Source organism: Podarcis muralis, chromosome 9, assembly GCF_964188315.1.
Source record: "Podarcis muralis chromosome 9, rPodMur119.hap1.1, whole genome shotgun sequence".
NCBI lineage: Eukaryota > Metazoa > Chordata > Lepidosauria > Squamata > Lacertidae > Podarcis > Podarcis muralis.
The window spans coordinates 683,466-704,297 of record NC_135663.1 but is presented as its reverse complement, the minus strand read 5'-3'; the positions used below and the strand labels follow the sequence as shown (position 1 = coordinate 704,297).

The 20,832-nt window shown below is 56.3% G+C and overlaps 2 protein-coding genes across 11 annotated transcripts in view; one reads left to right on the top strand and one right to left on the bottom strand.

Moving 5' to 3' along the window:
* DCTN1 (dynactin subunit 1) overlaps positions 1-20,832 on the bottom strand; it is a 73,052-nt gene that overhangs the window by 15,956 nt on the left and 36,264 nt on the right. For 3 of the 10 annotated variants that reach the window (XM_077933673.1, XM_028744576.2, XM_077933668.1), the window contains exons 6-12: positions 12,676-12,696; positions 6,761-6,781; positions 4,718-4,909; positions 2,232-2,429; positions 1,300-1,504; positions 830-908; positions 171-330 (exon numbers count right to left, since the gene is read on the bottom strand). In XM_077933673.1, the coding sequence (XP_077789799.1) occupies positions 171-330; positions 830-908; positions 1,300-1,504; positions 2,232-2,429; positions 4,718-4,909; positions 6,761-6,781; positions 12,676-12,696 (876 nt within the window). The remainder of the gene's footprint in view (positions 1-170; positions 331-829; positions 909-1,299; positions 1,505-2,231; positions 2,430-4,717; positions 4,910-6,760; positions 6,782-12,675; positions 12,697-20,832) is intronic. The other 7 variants (XM_077933669.1, XM_077933672.1, XM_077933674.1 and 4 more) reach the window with 5 other exon arrangements.
* Positions 19,479-20,832, top strand: part of LOC114604465 (uncharacterized) — a 44,888-nt gene continuing 43,534 nt past the window's right edge. Inside the window, exon 1 of the mRNA XM_077933678.1 lies at positions 19,479-20,245. The gene's annotated coding sequence lies outside the window, so the exon portion shown is untranslated. The remainder of the gene's footprint in view (positions 20,246-20,832) is intronic.

The window sequence follows — 20,832 nt, the reverse complement described above, 5'->3', positions numbered from 1 at the left end:
GTGTTGAATGCTCCTGAGAGGCCATAGTACTCGACTTCCCTGTTTGGGATCCTGGCCAGGGGTGGAAGCCTCCAGCCCCCCCCCTTCTCCCCAGCAACCCCCAAGCGCAGCTGAGCACAAGGCTTGGAGGGGACATCAAGGCGGGGCTGCCTGGCCCTGGGCGCACATGCCTGCTCCTTCAGCTCGTCGATGGTCCTCTCCGCCTGCTTCAGCTCCTCCTGAAGCTTCTCCTTCTGTTGCCGCAGCGTCTCCAGCTCCGTGTTCTTCTTCTCCATGTGCTTCTGGAGCTTGACGTGCTCCTGCTTCTCGGAGGCAGACAGGTCCCGCATCCTGCCGAGGCCAGAGGGGGAGAGAGAGGGCGGCTCAGCGTCATGCGCCCCCGGGATGGGAGGGCAGCAGAGCCACCCCAAGGCCCTCCCAAGCCAGACAGGGGAAGGAGGAGCAGGACGCTGGCATGGAGAAAGAGGGGGGGCACCTGCTAGAAAAGGCTTCTCCCTGCCCCCTGAAATATCCTCAGACAAGCCTGGGCCCAGTTCATTTTTCCCCCCAAATGCTTTTTATTGAGATTTAAGAACACCAAGTAGGATATATGTAATATGTAATAAGATTTGATGTTTTTGTTGGTGGGTGTTGGTGTGCCTGGGCCCAGTTCAAAAGAGAGAAGCTTCTCTGGGAGTGGGTCGCCTTCCTTGGGCAACAGAAACAGCTCACGCCACAGACCCAGGAAGGGTGGGACAGGATTCTGCCTTCAGAGGCTGCAGGAACCAGGACACCGGGCAGTGTGTGCCTGACATGGAGGTGTGTGTTGGTTGCATGCTTGTGTTCTTACCGCACCAGCGCCTCCTTCAGCCGGCCATTCTGCTCTTCCAGCTGCTTGACGTGGTAACTGGAGGCAGCGCCGTCAGATCCTAGAGAGGTGGGAAGGAGCATGTGAAAGCCCGACCGGATGCAGCTGGCGCAACTGACTCACTGGCAAGCAACGGGCCGGCCTCTGGCTCAGCAGGCAGCCACCCCACCCAGCCTATGGGAGGAGGGGCATCTCAGCTGCCTTCCTGCTAGGAGGGCACCCAGCGCCCCCTGCTGCTGTGGGGGATCCGGGCCCTGCTCAGGAGTGTGGTAGAGCCTCTCCCAAGGATGCAGCCAGCCAGGTGAGGCCCTGGGAGAAATCCACCCTTCCACCGCTTGGAGAGCTTTTTCTCCCTGAAAGAAAGGGCAGGGCAGGCTGGGCCCAGCCACCCACCCACCAAGTGAGATGCCAGTGTTCCTGCCACACACCCCCGGAGCCCCCGCCGCTCTCACCCTTCTCCTCAATCTCGTGCTTCAGGATCTCCAGGTCCATAGTGAGGTACTCCACCTTCTCCTTCAGGGAGTCCACCTCCTGCTGCAGGGACTCTGCCCGCTCCTCTGCCATCTCCTTGTCCAGAGTGGCCATCTCGATGGCGTCAGCCGTGTCAGCCATCTCCTCCATGTAGCGCTCTTTGGCCTCCAAGGCCTCTTTGGCTTCCTGGGAGGAGAGGAGGCAGCTGGGCCTGGCCGGTCGTGCGGCTCCCACCCTCAAGCCACCCTGGGTGCCCAGCTCCCCTGAGAGACTCCTGCCTGGCAGCCACCAGCGGCAACCAGGACGGCATCTCAGGGCCAAGTCTTGGGAAAGGCCCTCTGAAGAGCAGCAGGGGAAGGACCAAGCAGAGCAGCCCAAATCTGAGGGATGCTGGGGGAAGGAGGGTGCGTGGGCTGCTTGGGCTAGGCCAGGGGTCTGCAACCTTTAAGACAAAAAGAGCCACTTGGACCCGTTTCCGAAGAAAACAACAACTGGGAGCCGCAAAACCATTGCGACATTTAAAACAAATATATCTCCAGAGCCGCAATCTGACAGCGGGCGGGAAGGTGACGTCGGGACGGTGCGTGACTAAGGCACGCACCGCCCCCATGCGACGTCACAGCCAGTACATCGCCCGCCACAGTGGGGAGTGTCGGGGTGCACAACGCGCCTCCTCCCCTCGCTAGTATCCACCCCGGAGCCGCGGCAAAGGTGTAAAAGAGCCACATGCGGCTCCGGAACCGCGGGTTGCAGACCCCTGGGCTAGGAGGAAGAGGCTTCCCCTGAAAGGAGACCCCCTGAGACTTCCAAGGCCTGGCATGGACCAAGCCCTGCGCTGCTGGGTGCCCCTCTGCCCCAGGCAGAGCTCCTCAGTTCCCAGCATGCTTTGTAGGCTGCCCGTCTCCTATCTCACCTTTTTGGCCTCCTTCAGGCGCTTCTGGAGCTCTGCCTGCTGCTCTTGCATTTTGCTCTTCCACTCCTGGACCTGCTCCAGCTGGATCTTGTACTTCTCCAGCTCCTTCAGCTTGGCCTTGTCCTCGTTCCGCTTCATCTTGAGGGTCTCCAGCTTCTCCTCCAGGTCTCGCACCTGGCTGCGCAGGTTCTCCTCCTCCTGCAAGGCAAGGAGGGTCCCACCATGAGAAGCCACACCCTGCGCGCTCAAGCCTGGACCTCCAAGCAGGAAAGAGCCACCTGGCTGGCACCAGGGGAGACCTCCTGCCACATCACTCCTATTTAACCTGCAGTATCCATCTGTATAACATGACCTGGATAGCTCAGCTGGTTACGCCAAGGTTGCGGGTTTGATCCCCGTATGGGGCAGCTGCCTATTCCTGCATTGCAGTGGGTTGGACTAGATGATCCTCAGGGTCCCTTCCAAGTCTGTGATGCTTTGCAGTTTAGCCCTAATAAGGCAATTCTCACGGGAAGGGCTGCAGTGCCACCTCCTCTCCACCAGGGGGCACTTCCTTCCGCCTCCAGGGTCTGGATCACAATCCCTGCTGTAACACAGAAGCACCAGCCTCTCCTTGGAGCATGGAACACTCGCATAGCATTAGCACAAGGAATGCGCTTCCTTTTGAAATGCAATGTTCCACCTTTCCTTTCCAGGCTTACAAATAGTTATAGACTTTCAAAGTCTGTGTCAAGAACTGTAACATCCAGACAATGTCACGTGGTCCTGCAACTAAACATTGCAGAGAAGCCCCCCAGTTGTCAAAGAAGGAAGGGGAGGCTTGGTCCCCAGAGCAGGGAGGGGGAACTTGCAGTCTGGCCAAATCTGGGGGGCCACCACCATTATCCCCTGCTGGGAAATAGGGGTCAGCAAACTTTTTCAGCAGGGGGCCGGTCCACTGTCCCTCAGACCTTGTGGGGGGCCGGACTATTTTGGGTGGGGGGAGGAATGAACGAATTCCTCTGCCCCACAAATAACCCAGAGATGCATTTTAAATAAAAGGACACCTTCTACTCATGTAAAAACACGCTGATTCCCGGACCGTCCGTGGGCCGGATTTAGAAGGCGATTGGGCCGCATCCGGCCCCCGGGCCTTAGGTTGCCTACTCATGGAGACTCTCCACTTAGCTCAGCCTGGTGCTGACAATGCCAAGGATGCAGGTACCACCCCCCTATGGGCCGCCTGCCTATTCCTCCATGGCAGGAGGCTGGACTAGATGGCCCTTGGGGTCCCTTCCGACTCTACTATTCTGTGGTTCTTTTGAACACATTCACGGCTTAGTCTCAGCTGTCCATCTGTTCAGTAGGAATAATATTTCTCCAAGTCAGAGGGTTGCTGTGAGAGAGCACATCAAAACTGAACAGCAATTTCAATATCCGTAACAGCGCACGAAAGCTGGGGAACTCTGAGGACAGGTTCTGGGCTCACTGGACACCTTGAAAGCCCTAAACGGCCTCAGTCCAGAAGACCTGAAGGAGCGTCTCTACCCCCATTGTTCAGCCCAGACACTGGGGTCCATCTCCCAAGGGCCTTCTGGCGGTTCCCTCACTGAGAGAAGCCAGGTTACAGGGGAACCAGGCAGAGGGCCTTCTCGGTGGTGGCGCCCGCCCTGTGGAACGCCCTCCCACCAGATGTAAAGGAAATAAACAATTATCTGACTTTTAGAAGACATCTGAAGGCAGCCCTGTTTAGGGAAGCTTTTAATGTTTAACAGACTACAGTGGTGCCCCGCAAGACGAACGCCTTGCAAGACGGAAAACCCGCTAGACGAAAGGGTTTTCCGTTTTGGAGGCGCTTCGAAAAACGAATTTCCCTATGGGGTTGTTTCGCAAGACGAAAAAATCTTGCGCGTCCCCGCGGGTTTTTTCCGCTCCCCCCCCCCTTTCCTAAGGCGCTAAGCCGCTTATCAGCTGTTCCGCTGATAAGCCGCTTAACAGCTGATCGCTGAAAGCCGCTAGACCGCTGTAGCGCTATTCCGCTGTCAATGGGCTTGCTTCGCAAGACGAAAAAACCGCTAGACGAAGAGAATCGCGGAACGGATTCTTTTCGTCTTGCGAGGCACCACTGTACTGTATTTGTTGGAAGCCGCCCAGAGTGGCTGGGGAAACCCAGCCAGATGGGAGGGATATAAATAAATTATTATTATTATTATTATTATTATTATTATTATTATTATTATTATTATTATTATTATATTTGTAATTTCCTGCTTTCAGGAGATGCCAACAACAAGGGAGCTGCAGATTACCACGCTACGAGGGCTGCCTCTGATGAATTTGTGCACATAAGGAGGGCTGTCGGAGGCTCTCGGCTTCGAGGCCAATGGGATCCCAAAGCTCACCCTCCCTGCTCATCCCACAAGCCCCAAGTTGTAAATGGCGGGAAAGCTCAGCAGAGCCAATGCAGCCTCCCCGGAAGCCGCCCAGAGGCCCTGGGGCCCATTTACCTTGGTGGGTGACAGGATTGATGGCGGAGCCACGGGAGAAGTCAGTGACGGCGTGGGAACCACGGGAGCAGCCAGAGGCGTCTGCGCAGGAGTGCTTGGCTCACTGCTGCTCATCTCGCCGGCCGAGGCAGAAGCTGAGCCCGAGAGCCCCGTTGTGCCGCTGGAGGCTGCTGAGCTGGCCGTCCGGGTGGGCTGCAAGGCCGCCATTGGGGCGGAGAAGGAGAAGAAGGAGGAAAAGCATGTTAGAAGGACGCTGGCTTTGCAGAGCCCATGGGCTGCTCTCTGGGGCAATGGCATTGCACAACCAAAACGGCAGATCTCACACAGCTTCTGCAAGGAACACACAGGGACTGATGAATCCAGGAATCTGCAGGAGTTGGAGTAGATTCTGGCACTTAAGGGCAATGCAGAGGAGAGAGTGTGTGTGTGTGTAAAAAAATGTTACTTTGACAGCAAAACTCCCCATTATTTTTTGGAAGCCCTGCTTGACTCATAGGGACTGGCTGTGGTGAAGGTAAAAGCACTCTGTACCAGCTCTGGGGTACTCTCTTAGCCATTCCTATTTGTATCCCAAGGATGAAACTTGGCCTTAAAATCAAGGCACCGCCCTGGTTCAAAGGGAACCCTGACACTGTCAAGGGAAGGGTCATTCCAAGAAGGCGCTGGGGTGCTTCTCACCCCTGAGAGCTCTGCAACCTGGAGTCCTGCTCAGCCAGGCTCCCCTGCAGCGGGACGCTGGCTTCACAGCTCGTCTTTTATTTATTTCATAAAATGGATAAACCGCTTTATTGTAAAAAAAAAAGGGAGGAGGGGGACCTCAAAGAGGTTTACGAAAAGGTAAAACAAGAAAATCAAGAAAAACCCACTTGAAAACACAAAACACCCCAAAGTTAGAATACTTTCAACTTTTAAAATTACTCCAACTTTCTAAGCATCTGGGTCTAAAGAAGACTGGTTTTAGCAGGTGGCGAAAAGGGTACTGTGAAGGAGGCACCTGCTTGAGCTCAACCGGAAGGGAGTTCCAAAGTGCTTGTACTGCCACACTAAATAATCAAGTTATGGCAAGTGCAGAACTGGCATTATGTGGCACCTGCAGCGGTGCCACTTCTATCAATCGAAGCGGCCGAGGGGCAGATATGGGGCTTTGTGGGATCTGCTCCCACGCCTGCCTCCAGACAGGCCTGCTCTGCATTTGCCCAGTTGGCTTCTCTGGGCCCAGGATGGCGATATGGGTGCACATTCCCGCTCACATTTCAAGAATCTGCCTGGGAGAGCACCTGAAGGCCCACATCAGAGGGAGGGGACAACGGGCAAGTTGAAAATTAACCAAGTCACTGTGTCCAGATAGCATACATCAGAGAGCCCCCAAAATGTGAAATTACCGTCTTATCAAACTATGCCTCTTGTCACTAAAATTGGCCTCCTTGCTAGAAGATGAGAAACTCATGCCATGTCATATAATAATAATCATAATCATAATAATTTATTTATATCCCGCCCTCCCCAGCCGAAGCCGGGCTCAGAGCGGCTAACAATAAAAGTAACACAGTTTACATAAAATCACAATCAATAAATTAAAATACATTCTAAAATCAATTCAGAATCAAATCAATTCAGAATCAAATTAATGGCAACCATGGGCTAGAGTTCTGTGAGGATTGTCGAAGGAGGGGGTCAGACTGTGCCCTGGCCAAAGGCCTGGTGGAACAGCTCTGTCTTGCAGGCCCTGCGGAAAGATGTCAAGTCCCGCAGGGCCCTGGTCTCTTGGGACAGAGCGTTCCACCAGATTGGGGCCATGGCCGAAAAGGCCCTGGCTTTTTCATTTGCATTATCCCATGTTTCTCCAGGGAGCACCCGTGGTTCTCCTGCCCATATAATCCCCACAGCAACCACGGAGGTAGGTGAGGCTGAGATATACTGAGATGCCCTCCCTACCCCGCCACAGAGGAGAGAGGTTGTAGCAAGGGTCAGCTCAGAGGGGCCTCAGACCCTTCAGCAGCAGAGAGCATTCAAAAGAGCTGCGCAAAGCCCACCAGTTCTCACCTTGGGCCTCCTGGTGGTGGTCTGGAGGCCGGCAGGAGCAGAAGGCAGAGGAGGAGGAGACAGGCAGACAGACAGATGGGGAAGACAGGAACAGGGAGACACAGAGACACAGCGGCAGTGGCAGGACAGAACAAAGTGCGGAGGGAAGAAGAGAGACAGGAGAGTGGTTAGTGCGCGCGCCATCAGCTCCGCGAGTCTGGCACCCCGACACCCACCCACCCCCCACCCGCAAGCCAAGCTGCTGCTCATGCACAGTCCAGATGGGGCTCCTCCCAGTGCTGCGAGGCTGGACGCCCCGAGCAGCCTGGTCTCCTCTTCCTGGACAAGGGACAGACCTCCCTGCCTCTGAAGTCAAGGGGGCCCTTGCCACAGCAAAAGGATGGACACTGACGAATTGGAAAAATAAAAATGCGGCTCCCTTCCATGATTGGATTGAAAACTTGTAGAAACTTGCAACGTATGAACAACTTGCATATAAACGCAGACAAATTCAATGGTATTTGGAATCCATTCTTACAAATACTGTAACGGGTCAAGATCTGGCGAAGTACAATAGCAACTCTGTAAAGTACAGTCATACCTTGGAAGTCGAACGGAATCTGTTCAGAAGACCGTTTGACTTCCAAAATGTTCGGAAACCAGAGCGCGGCTTCTGATTGGCTGCAGGAAGCTCCTGCAGCCAATTGAAAGCCCTGTTCGGCTTCCAAAAATAGTTCGCAAACCGGAACTCTCACTTCCAGGTTTGTGGCGTTCAGGAGCCAAAGCATTCAGGAACTAAGCTGTTCAAAAACCAAGGTACGACTGTATACAGTTTTGGGTTTCTTCCTCTGCTCCCTTTATTTCCCCTTCTCCACGGGTGCTGTTTCTCTTTTTCTTTTTCCTCTCTCGTTTGCGTCTCATCATGTTTAGTACACATATAATTATGTACTTTTTGAACTTCCAATTAAAAAGAAAAGGTGGCAGACCAAAAACCATGCCCCCCACCCTGGATATCCATTAAGTGACAGAGCACTGCAAGCAGAGGAGGCAGCAAACTTCATAGCAGCCAAGACTCGCTTCAGAGGCGGGTGAAGTCAGAGAAAGCTTGAAGGGAACCTGCAACCGGGCCAGAGCTTGGAGCTGACCCTACCCAGGGCCTTCAAGGCACTAGGGAGCTCTGGGGGTCAAAGGCCATCCTGACTTCCCAGAGGATAAGAGAGAGGGGGAAAGGGGACGGATCCTGCAGAGGACTCAGCGCCTCCACTCACATGAAGGAGCTCCCTGGCAGAGGGGAGTCCCAGCTGGAGATGCCTGGGCCGAAAGCTGGACATCCCTGCTCTGCTATTAAGCTCTGGGCAGGCTGATGACACCCACAAGGCCCCGATCCACGCGATTGAGGAGGAGGCAGCTGCCCTTCCCATCTTGCTGAAACACTGAGACAGCACATGGCAGTGCAGAACTATCCTGGGGTGCAGCTCTGAGAGGGCTGCAGGACGGTGCCCCCGCCGCTCTGCCACCTGCAAAACACCCCTGGGGGCTGCAGCTACCCCTCCCCTTGCTCTGCCCTCCTCTCCCGGAGCTCCAGCCCCCAACTTGCCAGCCGCCTGTGCCCAGAGGCTTTGCTGACAGCCAAGGCTGGCGCCTCCGGGCAAAAGAGGAAGCCAACAAAGTCCCCATTGTCAGGCATTGTCCCTTCTCCCCTGCTGCTAAGATGGAGCGTCCTGCCAAGCGTGCAAAGGCCAGCCTCTCAAGCGCCCCTTGTTCTCCCTGCAGAACAAACTTCCGAAGAACAAAGTGCTCAGCTGGAACTTGGGGCTGGGGGGGGGGAGCAGGGGGGACTGGTAGCCAACTTTCTGCCTCTGGGGTGCACAGCTCAGGCTCTTTCCATTCCCAGCTCTTGCCTGTGTGCCTGCAGAGTCAGGCCAGGTGTGGCCTGTATCTCTGAGAGTGGCAAACCTGAACTTCAAGGCTGCTTTCTCCACAGTTGCCCTCGCATATCTTTTGCCCTGGGCAGTTTGCGTAGGGTCTTTGGGACCATCTAACGGACGCGGGTGGCGCTGTGCGTTAAACCACAGAGCCTAGGGCTTGCCGATCAGAAGGTCGGCGGTTCGAATCCCCGCGACGGGGTGAGCTCCCGTTGCTCGGTCCCTGCTCCTGCCCACCTAGCAGTTCGAAAGCACGTCAAAGTGCAAGTAGATAAATAGGTACCGCTCCGGCGGGAAGGTAAACGGCGTTTCTGTGCGCTGCTCTGGTTCACCAGAAGCGGCTTAGTCATGCTGGCCACATGACCCGGAAGCTGTACTCCAGCTCCCTCGGTCAGTAAAGCGAGATGAGCGCTGCAACCCCAGAGTCGGCCATGACTGGACCTAATGGTCAGGGGTCCCTTTACCCTTTACCTTTAACGGACAGTCACTGGGCTGAATGCCCCTCTTGATGGAGGAAGGCTTCCTAGGGGGAGAGCCTCTGCTTTAGCAGAAGGATGTGGTCGAGATCCCTGAAGTGTGGTGAGACCAGCCTAAGGACGTGCCTTCTTGGGAGTCGGGCCACGGGTCTATCTAGATCAGCACTGTGCCCAGCACCTGGCAGACGCTCTCCAGAGTTTCAGCCCCAGCCCTACCTGGAGAAGCAGGGCACTGAACCAGGGACATCAGGCATGCAAAGCATGTCCTCTGCCACTAAGCCACAGTCCTTCCTGGCTGGTGAACGCAGTCAGAGGGCGCTTGGCCAAGTGGGTAAGGAGAGCAGTCCACGTCTCGGAGGGGAAGGTCTACTTCCACCCAACCCTAAGATGGCCATTGTGAGAACATCACTGGGATCCCACTGGTTGCAATCCGGCCAGAATAAATGCACCAGAAGGGCAGAGCTTAAGTTTTGTTCATATACGGTTGGCATCCTTCTGTCTCAGGAGACAGCGGAGGAGGGAGCCTTTGGGAGTAAAGTCCAACCACAGGAGAGTTACAGCGCCTGCTGTGACTGGAGAGACATGTTTTCTGGCAGGTGAGGCAGGTGAAAGCGTCTGGTTCTGCTGCTTCAGGTGCACCACGTTAATATAAATATTAAAAAAATACAGAGCACGCCCCACCCCCCAATGCGCCAGTGCCTTGCCCGCCTCATCGTGGCTTCGCAGCTCCTACAGGACCAGGACCAAACAGCCTAACTGTGTGCCAAGGACAAGCCAAAGGTTGCAGCCAGCAGGAATGATGTGCAATATGCAAGTGGAGTGCCAGAATCTGAATACCTGATGCTGTTGCGCAAATTTTCCTCCCCCTAAAAGCCGCTCTGCCCCAGGCTCCAAGGAGGAAATGCCTCTTCGGAAGAGGAGATGTATGCCCAGCAGCCACAGCAGAGCACCAGCAACAAGGCTTTTCCCTGCCCTGTCCCAGGCTGGACAAGGCGGCCTCCCTGCCTGCCTCTCAGCTGCAGCAACACCCTCTCCAGCCCCACCCGAGGCAGGTGCTCTCCCCATCCAGAGCGGATGATTTCAGCCCACCTGTTTCTGGCTATGGAAAGGCCAGCTGCAGCCACGCTCCAACGCAAGGACAACAACGGCTTGGTGCCCTTTTCGCCCACCTCATCCTGCCCTCCACGAGGCATTCAACCCATGACCTATGAAGTCCATGAATATCAGCGACATCTACAGCCACCCATTAAACCCAAGACGCAATCTTAGGCTCTCGTGGTGCAGGCAGCAAGCCGTGGTTCACGTTCCTTGCATAGTTCTTGAGTGGGAAACTTTTGGGGAGCAAAGCAGTCTTCTTCAAGACACACACAGGAATAAACACATTTTAAAAGAGAGAGATGGATGAAGGGCTGCATTTCAGTCTGAATGGGCATGAGTTTTCCAGGTGCAGACGCTGCAAGTTCAACTATGATTCCCTCCATTTAGCTTTCTTTCTTGAAGACCCAGACCATGATGAGGTGACCCAGCCTAGGCAAGCAAGCCACCGGCCCACACCTGGCCCCACCCTCCCTCCTGCAGCCCAGGAGTGACTTCCCAAGCTGGCGCTCCAGGAAGGAGCCTGCCTTTCCCAAGATACAGATTGGTTTGTTGTATCAGCTGACTGGCCAGCATGCCAGGGCTAAATTGGGATCTACATCAGCCATCTTGCCCTGCCTTTCAAAGCAAGAGCCCTGACACAAAAGCAGGCAAGGTCAAAAACTGGCCTTCAGTCTCTGTGGTCCTGCAATTGAGCAGATGCCTCAGGCTCCAAACACCACTCCCCCCAAAAAAGAATTGCCCAAGGAGCAACATGTCCCTTTCACAGAAAGGCCGATTCAGGACTGCTTTCATGTACACAGCTTCAGGCTACTTCCTTAGACTGGGGGCGGGCGGAAATCCCAGCTGGGGTGCCAGGAACTCCAATTCAGTGCCTTTTCTGTCTGCATACAGGGCAAGGGGCTGTCAAGAGAAGCCTCAGGGTAGAGATGGGTGACTGGCAGCCTGGCTCTGCCTGGTCTCCTTGTCCAAGTGCCACAGGATGCCGGGTCCAGGCACAAGGTGTATCCTAGCACTTGCACGCGCTGGAAGCAAAGCTGATTGTGCTTCCCTGTACCACCTGACACAACTCCTTCCTTCCTTCCTTCCTTCCTTCCTTCTTGCAATATTATGGCCTACCATGGCTCCAGGACCAGCCTCAAGTCCGCAACTGGGGACAAACCTGCTGGAATCAACTTTCTGCGGCTTTCCAACAGCTGAGCTGCATGCTTTCCCCTACAGTGACCGCTGTCCACCAAGCCTCCTGCCTAGTTCAATAACCACGAGAAGAAGCCGAGGGAGCCTGAGGCATGCAAGGCGAGGTCATCACACCCCAAAAGGGCATTTGCCAGGAAACAAATCCCGTCACTGCAGCCGTGCAAAGCCTCCTTATTCCAAAGCAGGACGGGGAGGATTAAAGAGGCCCCCGCAAATGCCAGGGGGGCATTAATTTATTGGGATCTATTTCTATACCGCCTTAAATAAATAACATCTCTCAGCAGCGTAGCACAAGATGGATGAAAACCAAAACTAGCCAAAATAGGGGCAAGGGCAGGAGCAAGGGCATCAAAGCAGCGGCATCAGTGCCCCAGGGCCTGAACAGCCAGGCAATGTGGGCGCCAGAAGAATCCCTGGCATGACCGGGGGCAGCGAGCAGGACCTCAAGAGCTGGCCTCCGCCAAGGCTCCCCTTCTGCTGGATTTTAAAGGCACCTCTCAAAATAGCCAACAGGCAGCAGCACCTCACCCCAGTCTGGCCAGCCCAATGGCCCAGAATCGGGCACTGGGCACATTTCCCGTCACGTAAGCCAGGCTGCGCAGCATCCCTGCTGCGGCAGGAAACTTGCACATTTGCCTCTCAACTGCTCACACGCTTAGCCTTGCATGCAGAAGACCCCAGCGATGGCATGGGCAAAGCGGAGGGGACGGACTGTGCAGCCCGAAGAGCAAAATGCCCCTCAGAGAAGGAGGAGGGCAAGCTCCTGACAGTGAAGACTGTCAAATTAGCCAGAAGTGTGAGAAGCCGAGGAAAATGGCTGATCCGGCGGAGAAGAAGACAAGAGAGAGCAGTTCACGGGCAACTTTCCCAGAGCAGGCAACCCCCTCTTCCCCGGCCCCGGTCCCCGGGCAGCGGCAGCAGCGGCAGCAGCAGCAACACTGGCCCTCCAGGCTGCTTGGAGGTAAAAAAATATATATGCTGCATGCAACACCAAGGAGATGAAGAGGGAGGGGAACTCAAACTCAGGAAGATGGGGAATGAAATGCAAGCACATCGCGCCTTAGATCCACACATGTGCCGTCTCCAACCCCCTTCCAGCAGCTCCACACTCCTCCTCCCCATGGCCCGCATGAAGGAGACAAACTCAAAATGACAACCCCCCCCCAAAAAAAAATCGTTTCAGCAAACAAAATGGTTTAGAAGCAGCAGCAGCAGCAGCAGCAACATTTGCATTAGACTGTACCTTCCGTGCAGTTGCGGCCTGCTTCATGGTTGCAGGAGATAAGAGGCAGAGACAGAAAAGAGGAAGGCAGAGACAGAGGGAGAGAGAAAGAGGCAGGCAGAATATTAGACCATTCAATCACAACAATGCAGCACTCCCAAGCAGCACAGCCTGTCCAGGAGATCTTGCAAATGGCTGCAGCTCCGTCGTCTTCCCTCCGCTGTCCTCCAGCCCGGCAGTCCGGCCCCGGCGGCTCCTCTCAGACCTCGGGGCAATTACAGGGGCTCGGGAGCCCAGGAGCACCCCAGCAGCCAGCACCGTGGGCCGCACATCCTTTCGCCACTGGCCTCCAACCACCGCCCCGGCTGCTCATTACATCACCACTCCTGGATCATCCCCTCCCTCCCCCGAGTTCCTCGCAGGCAGATCTCTGATCCAGACGCGCCGCTGCTGCGACTGCAGAACCGGAGACGGAGCCTTTTCTTCGGCAAAGTGAGAAGAGGAGGGAAGAGAAAGGGATGCGCCTCTCGGGGACAGGCGAGGGGCTCCTTGTCACTTAGCAACGCCTTCGGCTCAGCTGTCTCCCCGGCTAATTAAAAGGCTTCTTGGTGCTTCCCTCCCTCTCCCTTCTCCCGGGGAAAGCAAAGGGGCTGGTCTTAGTCTCCGGGAGCTCCCTCCTCCTCCGTTCCACAACTCGCTTCAGGGATCTCGCGGAGGACAGGATCTCATTTGCCAGGACTTGGGCACAACTGCACCCGCCACCCCGCCGTCATCAAAGGATCCATCAGTCAAGCCAAGTCCTTTGCTCACCATCGCAGGCAGAAAAACAAAGAGGCAACACACACATGCAGCACAGGAGCACAAAATCCAACGTTAAGAAGGGATGGCTTTAGGAAGACACGACGTGACTTGAAGCTGGACCCATGGAGGAGTCCTGTCTGCTTGTGGGGAAGGTCCCATGCCATGGGCAAGTTGACCACCAGGGTCTCCAGGACACAGGAGAAGACGGACGCAGCACAGATGCCTCTGGAGGACTGTGGAATATGTATGAAATATCGGGTGCCAAGGAAGCCCCCTAGCCCTGATTTCAGCAATTGTACCAACCTGAGCATCACAGAGTAGATGATCTCATGCTGAGAATTATTATGAACCAAACTAAATGACAGCTGTCACTCAGACACTTCACCACAGGCAGAGGCCTGTGTTACTTGATGCTGCTCATGTCATAACGGGCTATAATGCAAACTTTAAAGGTGCTGACCTTGAAAGCCCTAAACGGCCTTTGCCCAGTATACCTGAAGGAGCGTCTCCACCCCCATCGTTCTGCCCAGACACTGAGGTCCAGCTCCGAGGGCCTTCTGGCGGTTCCCTCCCTGCGAGAAGTGAGGTAACAGGGAACCAGGCAGAGGGCCTTCTCAGTAGTGGTGCCCGCCCTGTGGAACACCCTCCCATCAGATGTGAAGGAAATAAGCAGCTATCCTATCTTTAAAAGACATCTGAAGGCAGCCCTGTTTAGGGAAGTTTTTAATATTCAATGCTGTATTGTTTTAACACTCGATTGGAAGCCGCCCAGAGTGGCTGGGGAAACTCAGCCAGATGGGTGGGTATAAATAATAAATTATTATTAATTATTATTATTATTCCTTCTAGTGTTTTGGGTATGTTCCTCTTGGTTGCTCTTCTGGAAGCATCTCCAGGGCAGGCCAGAGAGAGGAGCGCAGCCCCCGCCTTCCTTTCCGCCTGCTCCATTTGTTCTCCATCTCACTAGTGCCCAAGAAGCTTGTCCACAGGGATGCCTGCGCTCTGAACCTCTGAACCTCCTGTCACTACATCAAGCAGGCTGCAGGTTCTCAGGAGGCCCAGAGTCGTCGGCACTTCCTTCCAGACTTAGCCACCTTTCTGCCTGACACTGGGCTGGAGGTTCCCCATCTGGACTTTGGGATGCGCGAAAGGGACTGATGCTTTCCAGATCAACTATGGGATTAAAGGGGGGGAAAGCAGCAAAAATGAGCAGAAGCCCAAAAAATTGGGCAGAAGTGAACTTTTTCAGTGGCACTGTCACCACACTATACAGGTGAGGAAGACCCTCTTTTGGTTTCAGGGATTTCCCTTGGTTCTCTCTCTCTCATACTTTCTCAAACTGGCCTTTTGCATAAAATGGGAAGAAAATTCAGAATCTTTAATTTTGCTACCATGAATAAAAATCCTTCACAAAACTTTAAGAGGCTTTTCGGCAGCTATGAATAAAGACACCAAGCTCTTTCTTATTTGCCACTTGGCTTGCAAAGTGTCCATGTCGTCTTCCCAAAACAAGCTCAGCTTCGGGACCAACCGATCCTCCACAATCACAGCGACTGGACTGAATGAGAACGGCAGCAGAAGGTTGTGAGCACTTGCCCCAAAGGTGAAATATGACAATGTGGTCAATAAGTCCAAACAATGCAAAAAGAGCAAACATTGGGAAGAAATGACATTTAGGATCTATCCTCGAAGAAGAAGAATGCCCATTTGTTGCAGTAGGAGATCTGCACACTGGCTCATGGCTTGCCCTTGTGATCAGCCCAGAGGGGTTTGGGCAAGGTGGCTAGAGCAGTGTTTCCCAACCGGTGTTCCGTGGCACACCAGTGTGCCGTGAGACCTTGCCTGGTGTGCCGTGGGAGGGAGGCGGGAGAGGCGGGGCGGCGGCGGCATCTCCTGCTGGATGCAAATCCAAACACGGCGGGCGCCTCCCTCGCTCCTTTGTAGGCGGACCATCGAGAGAGAAAGAAAAGGAGGCGAAAGAGCGAGAGAAGGCGCCTGCGCAGAAAGAGGAGCGAGCAGTGCGCCTGCGCGCCGCGGCGCCCGAGATCGCTTCTCCCCACCGCCCCTTGCTTCAAAAGAGGTCCGGGGACTGCGGGAAGCGCTTCGCGCTGCCCCCGGACCTCTTTTGAAGCAAGGGTTTGCGGGGAGAAGCGATCTCCCCGCAGCCCCTTGCTTCAAAAGAGGTCCGGGGGCAGCGGGGCGGGGGTCCGGTGCTCCGAAGCGGGGCGGGGGGGCGGCAACCTGCAGCGCGGAGCGCGGGGCGCCCTTTGGAGGACGCCCCGTGCTTCGTGCAGCTGTCCGCAAGCCTTGGGCGCCTGGGGGAACTCCCCCCCCGGCGCGCAAGGCTTGCGGGCGGCAGCCTGCAGCGCGGAGCGCGGGGCGCCCTTTGGAGGACGCCCCGTGCTTCGCGCAGCTGTCCGCAAGCCTTGGGCGCCTGGGGGAACCCCCCCCCCCGGCGCGCAAGGCTTGCGGGCGGCAGCCTGCAGCGCGGAGCGCGGGGCGCCCTTTGGAGGACGCCCCGTGCTTCGCGCAGCTGTCCGCAAGCCTTGGGCGCCTGGGGGAACTCCCCCCCCCGGCGCGCAAGGCTTGCGGCGGCAGCCTGCAGCGCGGAGCGTCCTTCGGAGGACGCCCCGTTCTTCGCGCAGCTGTCCGCAAGCCTTGCGTGCCCAGGGGAACTCCCCCCCCCCCGTGCACGGCTTGCGGGCGGCAGCCAGCAGCGCGGAGCACGGGGCGCCCTCCGTAGGAGGCTGCGGAGGGTGGCATGGAGCTGCCCGCGCTCCAGGGCTTCTTGCAGCTCCGCGCCACCCCCGGATCCCGGCTCGAAGCCGCGCGGGGCTGCGGAGGGTGGCACGGAGCTGCCTGCGCTCCAGGGCTTCTTGCAGCTCCGCGCCACCCCCCGGATCCCGGCGCGAAGCCGCGCGGGGCTGCGGAGGGTGGTGCGGAGCTGCCTGCGCTCCAGGGCTTCCTGCAGCTCTGCACCACCCTCTGGATCCTGGCGCGAAGCCGCGCGGGGCTCCGGAGGGTGGTGCGAAGCTGCCTGCGCTCCAGGGCTTCTTGCAGCTCCGCGCCACCCCCCGGATCCCAGCGCGAAGCCGCACGGGGCTCTGGAGGGTAGCGCAGAGCTGCCTGCATCCCGAAGCCTGGTGCGCGCTGAAGAGCGCCCCCGGGCTTCACGCACCTCTCCGCAAGCCTGGGGAGACCAGTGTGGCTCCCTAGGCTTGCGGATATCAGGCTGTTCTGGGGGCTGGGGTCGGGGGAAGCTTGGGCTTCCCCCGCGCCTGCCCCGTGCCTGGGGAGGGGAAAATTTTTTTTTTCTTTATTCTCCCCCCAAAAAATTAGGTGCGTCTTATGGGGCGGTGCGTCCTATGGGGCGAAAAATACGGTAGTCAATATAGGCACAGAGTTAAATTTTTTAACATTTTCTAATGGTGGTGTGCCTCGAGATTTTTTTCATGAAACAAGTGTGCCTTTGCCCAAAAAAGGTTGGGAAACACTGGGCTAGAGAAGCTGTTTCTCATCCTCCCAGAGAAAGCAGAGCCAAGCCATGATGCTGGTCACCCACAGGGAGTTTTCACCGTTAAGAACCATAGACAGCTCAGCCCCTCTCCTTGGGGAGAGGACAGCGGCAACTGGCACAAGGGGCTGGGGAGTATTTGTGGCAAGCTGGCAGGAGCACTTCGTTGAAAATGCCTCCTCATCTCAACTACTGCCTGAAGATCAGCTGCCCCAAAGACCGAACTTTGGGAGGATCGGAAGGGCTGCAGCTCAGTACTGGAGCAACTGCTTGGTGTGCAGAATGTCCTAGGTTCAATCCCCAGCGTTTCCTGGTAGGGCTGAGAGAGGCTACAGCCTGGAGAAATCCTGCAGGGCCACTGCCAGTCAGTGTGGACAGTACTGAGGATGGAGCAATGGTCTGACTTGGTAAAGAGCAGCTTCCTGGGATCCTGTCTCTTTTGTGGAAACAAGTTGTGGCGGGGAAGCTTCCAAGCGGGCGCAGACAAGGCAGAGTTGTGGGCTGCCTTTACTGCCAAGGCAGCTGGCTGGGGAAAGGGGCCAGGCCACAGGATCCCCACACTCTGCAGAGAGCTGGGCTTGGTGACCTGGAGCCAGGAGAATGCTCAGCATCTCCCAGGGGATTGGGAAAGGCTACCATGGCGCCACGCCCATGTGGGACTTCTGCTGAAGCTCAAAGCCTATGCCAGGAGCACCACTTCACTGAAGCCTTTTAAGCTGGCAGCATGTTTCACCTGGAATCTACTCCAGGCCAGGTATCACAATGCTGCAAGCACAACGCTAACAGAAAGACCACATTGTATTCGACGAAGCTGCTCTGTTCACAGGACTTCTTCCACTTACACAAAGGAACTTTCCTTTCTCCTTGTCTCCCTGTGCATGGGAAGGAGACAAGGAGAGGGAGGAGGAGAAGTTCTGTTGCTCAGAGAAAAGTCCTTGCACAAATGAGACTCTGCTGGGTACAAGCCCCTGTCTTTCCTCTCCCGGGCAAAGCAGCTCCCTTGACAAGCAAGATCTCTGACTCAAAAGTGAGCTCCCAATGAGGACGCCCTGGCAGAGCAGCCATTAAGGCGCCGGGAAGCTGCAATCAGTGCTGACCTGATAAAAGGAGCTCAGAAGAGCAGAGCTCTGCAAGATGACACCAAGTCCCAAAGGCCCAGGCAGGGCGCTGGAACAACAGGAGAGCACCCCAGAGAGGCCGCTGCTGGCTGCATGGAGACAAGGCCCTTCGCTTTCAGCAGCCAACGGGGGGGGGGGGGGCAGCTGGGACAAAGAGGGAAACAGTCTGTACCAGCAAACTAAGGAAACAAAGCGCCAGGCAGAAGAGAAGCTCACAGAAGGCTGCCTGAACACCAAGCCAGGCTACGTGTGTCCGTCCAGCACAGGGCAGAAACAGCTCTCCAGGGTCTCTTGCAAAAAACGTTTTCTTCCCTGCCTCCTGATACTTCTAACTGGGAGGTGCTGGGCACTGAGCCAAGGACCTTCTGTGTGCAGAGAATGGCCCATTGCTCAGTGAGTCAGGATCCCGACACCAAAAGGGCTATATGCATTCTGCACATCTGGCCCAACTCAATCTTACAACCTGTGTAGAGTTGCCTGTTTTATTTTTTATAATTCCATCCCCGCCCCTGCTGATCTCAGGTGAGAGCAAAGAGGTACGTAAGGCACCAGGGCTCCATTCTGAAGACCCAACACAGCCCCTTCTGGCTTCCAAAAATAGCACCCTCCGGGTCCTAGACAAGCATCCCTGCGTCCCAGGGAACAGGCTCTCCTACCTAGGACAGCTACCACAGAGAGCTCACCGCCCACTGCCAGTCTGGGAGAGGGTGGGGGGAGCAAGGGGATCGCCTGGATGCCAGAGTGCATTTCAGAGATACCCCAACGGGGGATGAGGGTGGTGGAAAAGCTTTTGGGTGCATAACTGGCCTCCTGCAACTCCACCACCTTGCACCCATCATTCACTGACCACCATCTACCTAAGCAGGAGTTTCCCCCAGTCCAGTTTGGCGCTTCCTGTCTGCCCCCCAGTGGGAAGGGGGAGCACTGGATGCATTTTGGGAACAGAACCAGAGAATGCCACTGGGGTCAGAGACCCACTCCTCCCCAGGAGGAGAGAAGTGATGTAAGGTTGCTGCTAGAAGGCCCACGAGGCCGTCCAGATGCTCTTTCTAGCATTCGCTCAGCAGTCCTTTCGCAGGTCCTTCACTGCCCAGGCCCCGCCCTTGGTCCTTCAGCCTCACCTGCCGAGCAGAGGGCTGGAGAGGGCCCTGCTGCGCTAGCCACTAGGCAGCCTGCCCTGGTGCTCCCTGTCACCAGGGAGAGGCCACCATGCCTAGAAGGCAGACACCAGGAGCAGAGAGGCTCCTTCCGGGCGGGGAGACAGATGGTAGAGCTGGGGGAGGGGAGGGTTAATAGGTTGGGGCAGGCAGGGGGGGGCTCTCTGGGGGCTCTCCCTCTGGGACCACGGGGACCATCTGTCACTAAAAAAGCACAGCCAGAGGGAGCCAGTAACCCGATTAGCAAGGCAGAGCTGTGCTGCAAAGAGCTCCCTAATCTCATCAACGGAGATTTACCTGCTGCCACCTTCGGCTGTTCTGAACCCAGCTCTGTTTTCAAGAGACCAAAAGGGGGCCAAGAGAGATTTAAGCATGCTGAAATGTCGTATATACTTGGGGGGGGGGTGCCAGCTGGAGAAAGAACCTGCCCCCCACCCCCAGGGCCAAGGGGCAAGCGGCTTCAGGGACAAGACACAACGCAGCCCCGTCTTCTCTTCTCTTCCAGGCTGCTGAGCCGTATCATCACGAGGAAGGGGAGCCCCCCTGGGACAAGAGGAGTCCCCCGGCACTGCCTTCCGACTCACAAACAAGCCAGGCAAGCCAAGACCTGCCGCCAGGAGCCCAAGAGAAAGGAGAGTCGCTCAGCTGGACGTCCGTTGCTCTCTGTGCGCCCTGAAGGATGGGAGGACAGGCAGAGCTGGGGCCTCATGCAAAGTGTTGGCAGCCAGGAGACGGTTCGGCAAGAAGCAGCAGCAGCAGCAGCAAGAGCACAAGCGAGAGAGGGAGGGAGGGAGGGAGGACAGAGCCCATGCAGGTCAGGAGGCCTGAGAAACATGCAATAGCAGCGGCAGTGGCGGCGGCAGTGGAGGAAGAAGGGATCCCTGCCAGAGATGGAAAGGGGCCCTCAAAGCCAGGCCAGGAAAGGTTCTCCCAGTCAGAGGTCACTTCCACCAGACCCTCTGGAGGCCAAGGACAGCCCACCTCTCCTGAGAAGCCAAAAGGTAGGACTTCTCCCTCTGGGGTGCAAGGCTCAGAGGGCCTGCGGGCCAAGGCACAGGGATTCGGGTCACTCCATGATCAGATCTCGTTCACAAACTGATAGTAGCAGGAGTACCTTAAAGCAGTCATGGGGATTCAGATTTCGACCGCAACAGCCACTTGGGCCGGGGGCAGAGGGTGTTGACCCCCCTCCCCCCCCCATTCATTTCCCAGATCTGACAGAAGCTGCCACTAGACTAATCGTAGGAAGAATAAGCATGAAAAGCGGCAGCTTTGGGCTTTCTTGTTCTGATGTGTGTTGCTGCTGCACTTTCCTTGATTCTGCCTTAGGAAAAGCTGGTGCTTGAAGGCCCAAGACCAAGGGCGGCACAAAGCCCCTCCCCATGTCCCAGGGAGAGTGGGGTGGTCATTGCCCTTCTCTCCCAAAGGGGGAACGGGCCCTTCCTTGCTGCGATGAGTACCCCAGGGGTGGCTTATGTTAGGGAGAGCGAGAGGCAGGGCAAGCCAGCTCTGTGCTCTTCTCAAAGGCACATGGCTGCTAGTTCTTGGCCAGGCCTGCTCACCCAGGATGCCAGCAGTGTGTCTTTGA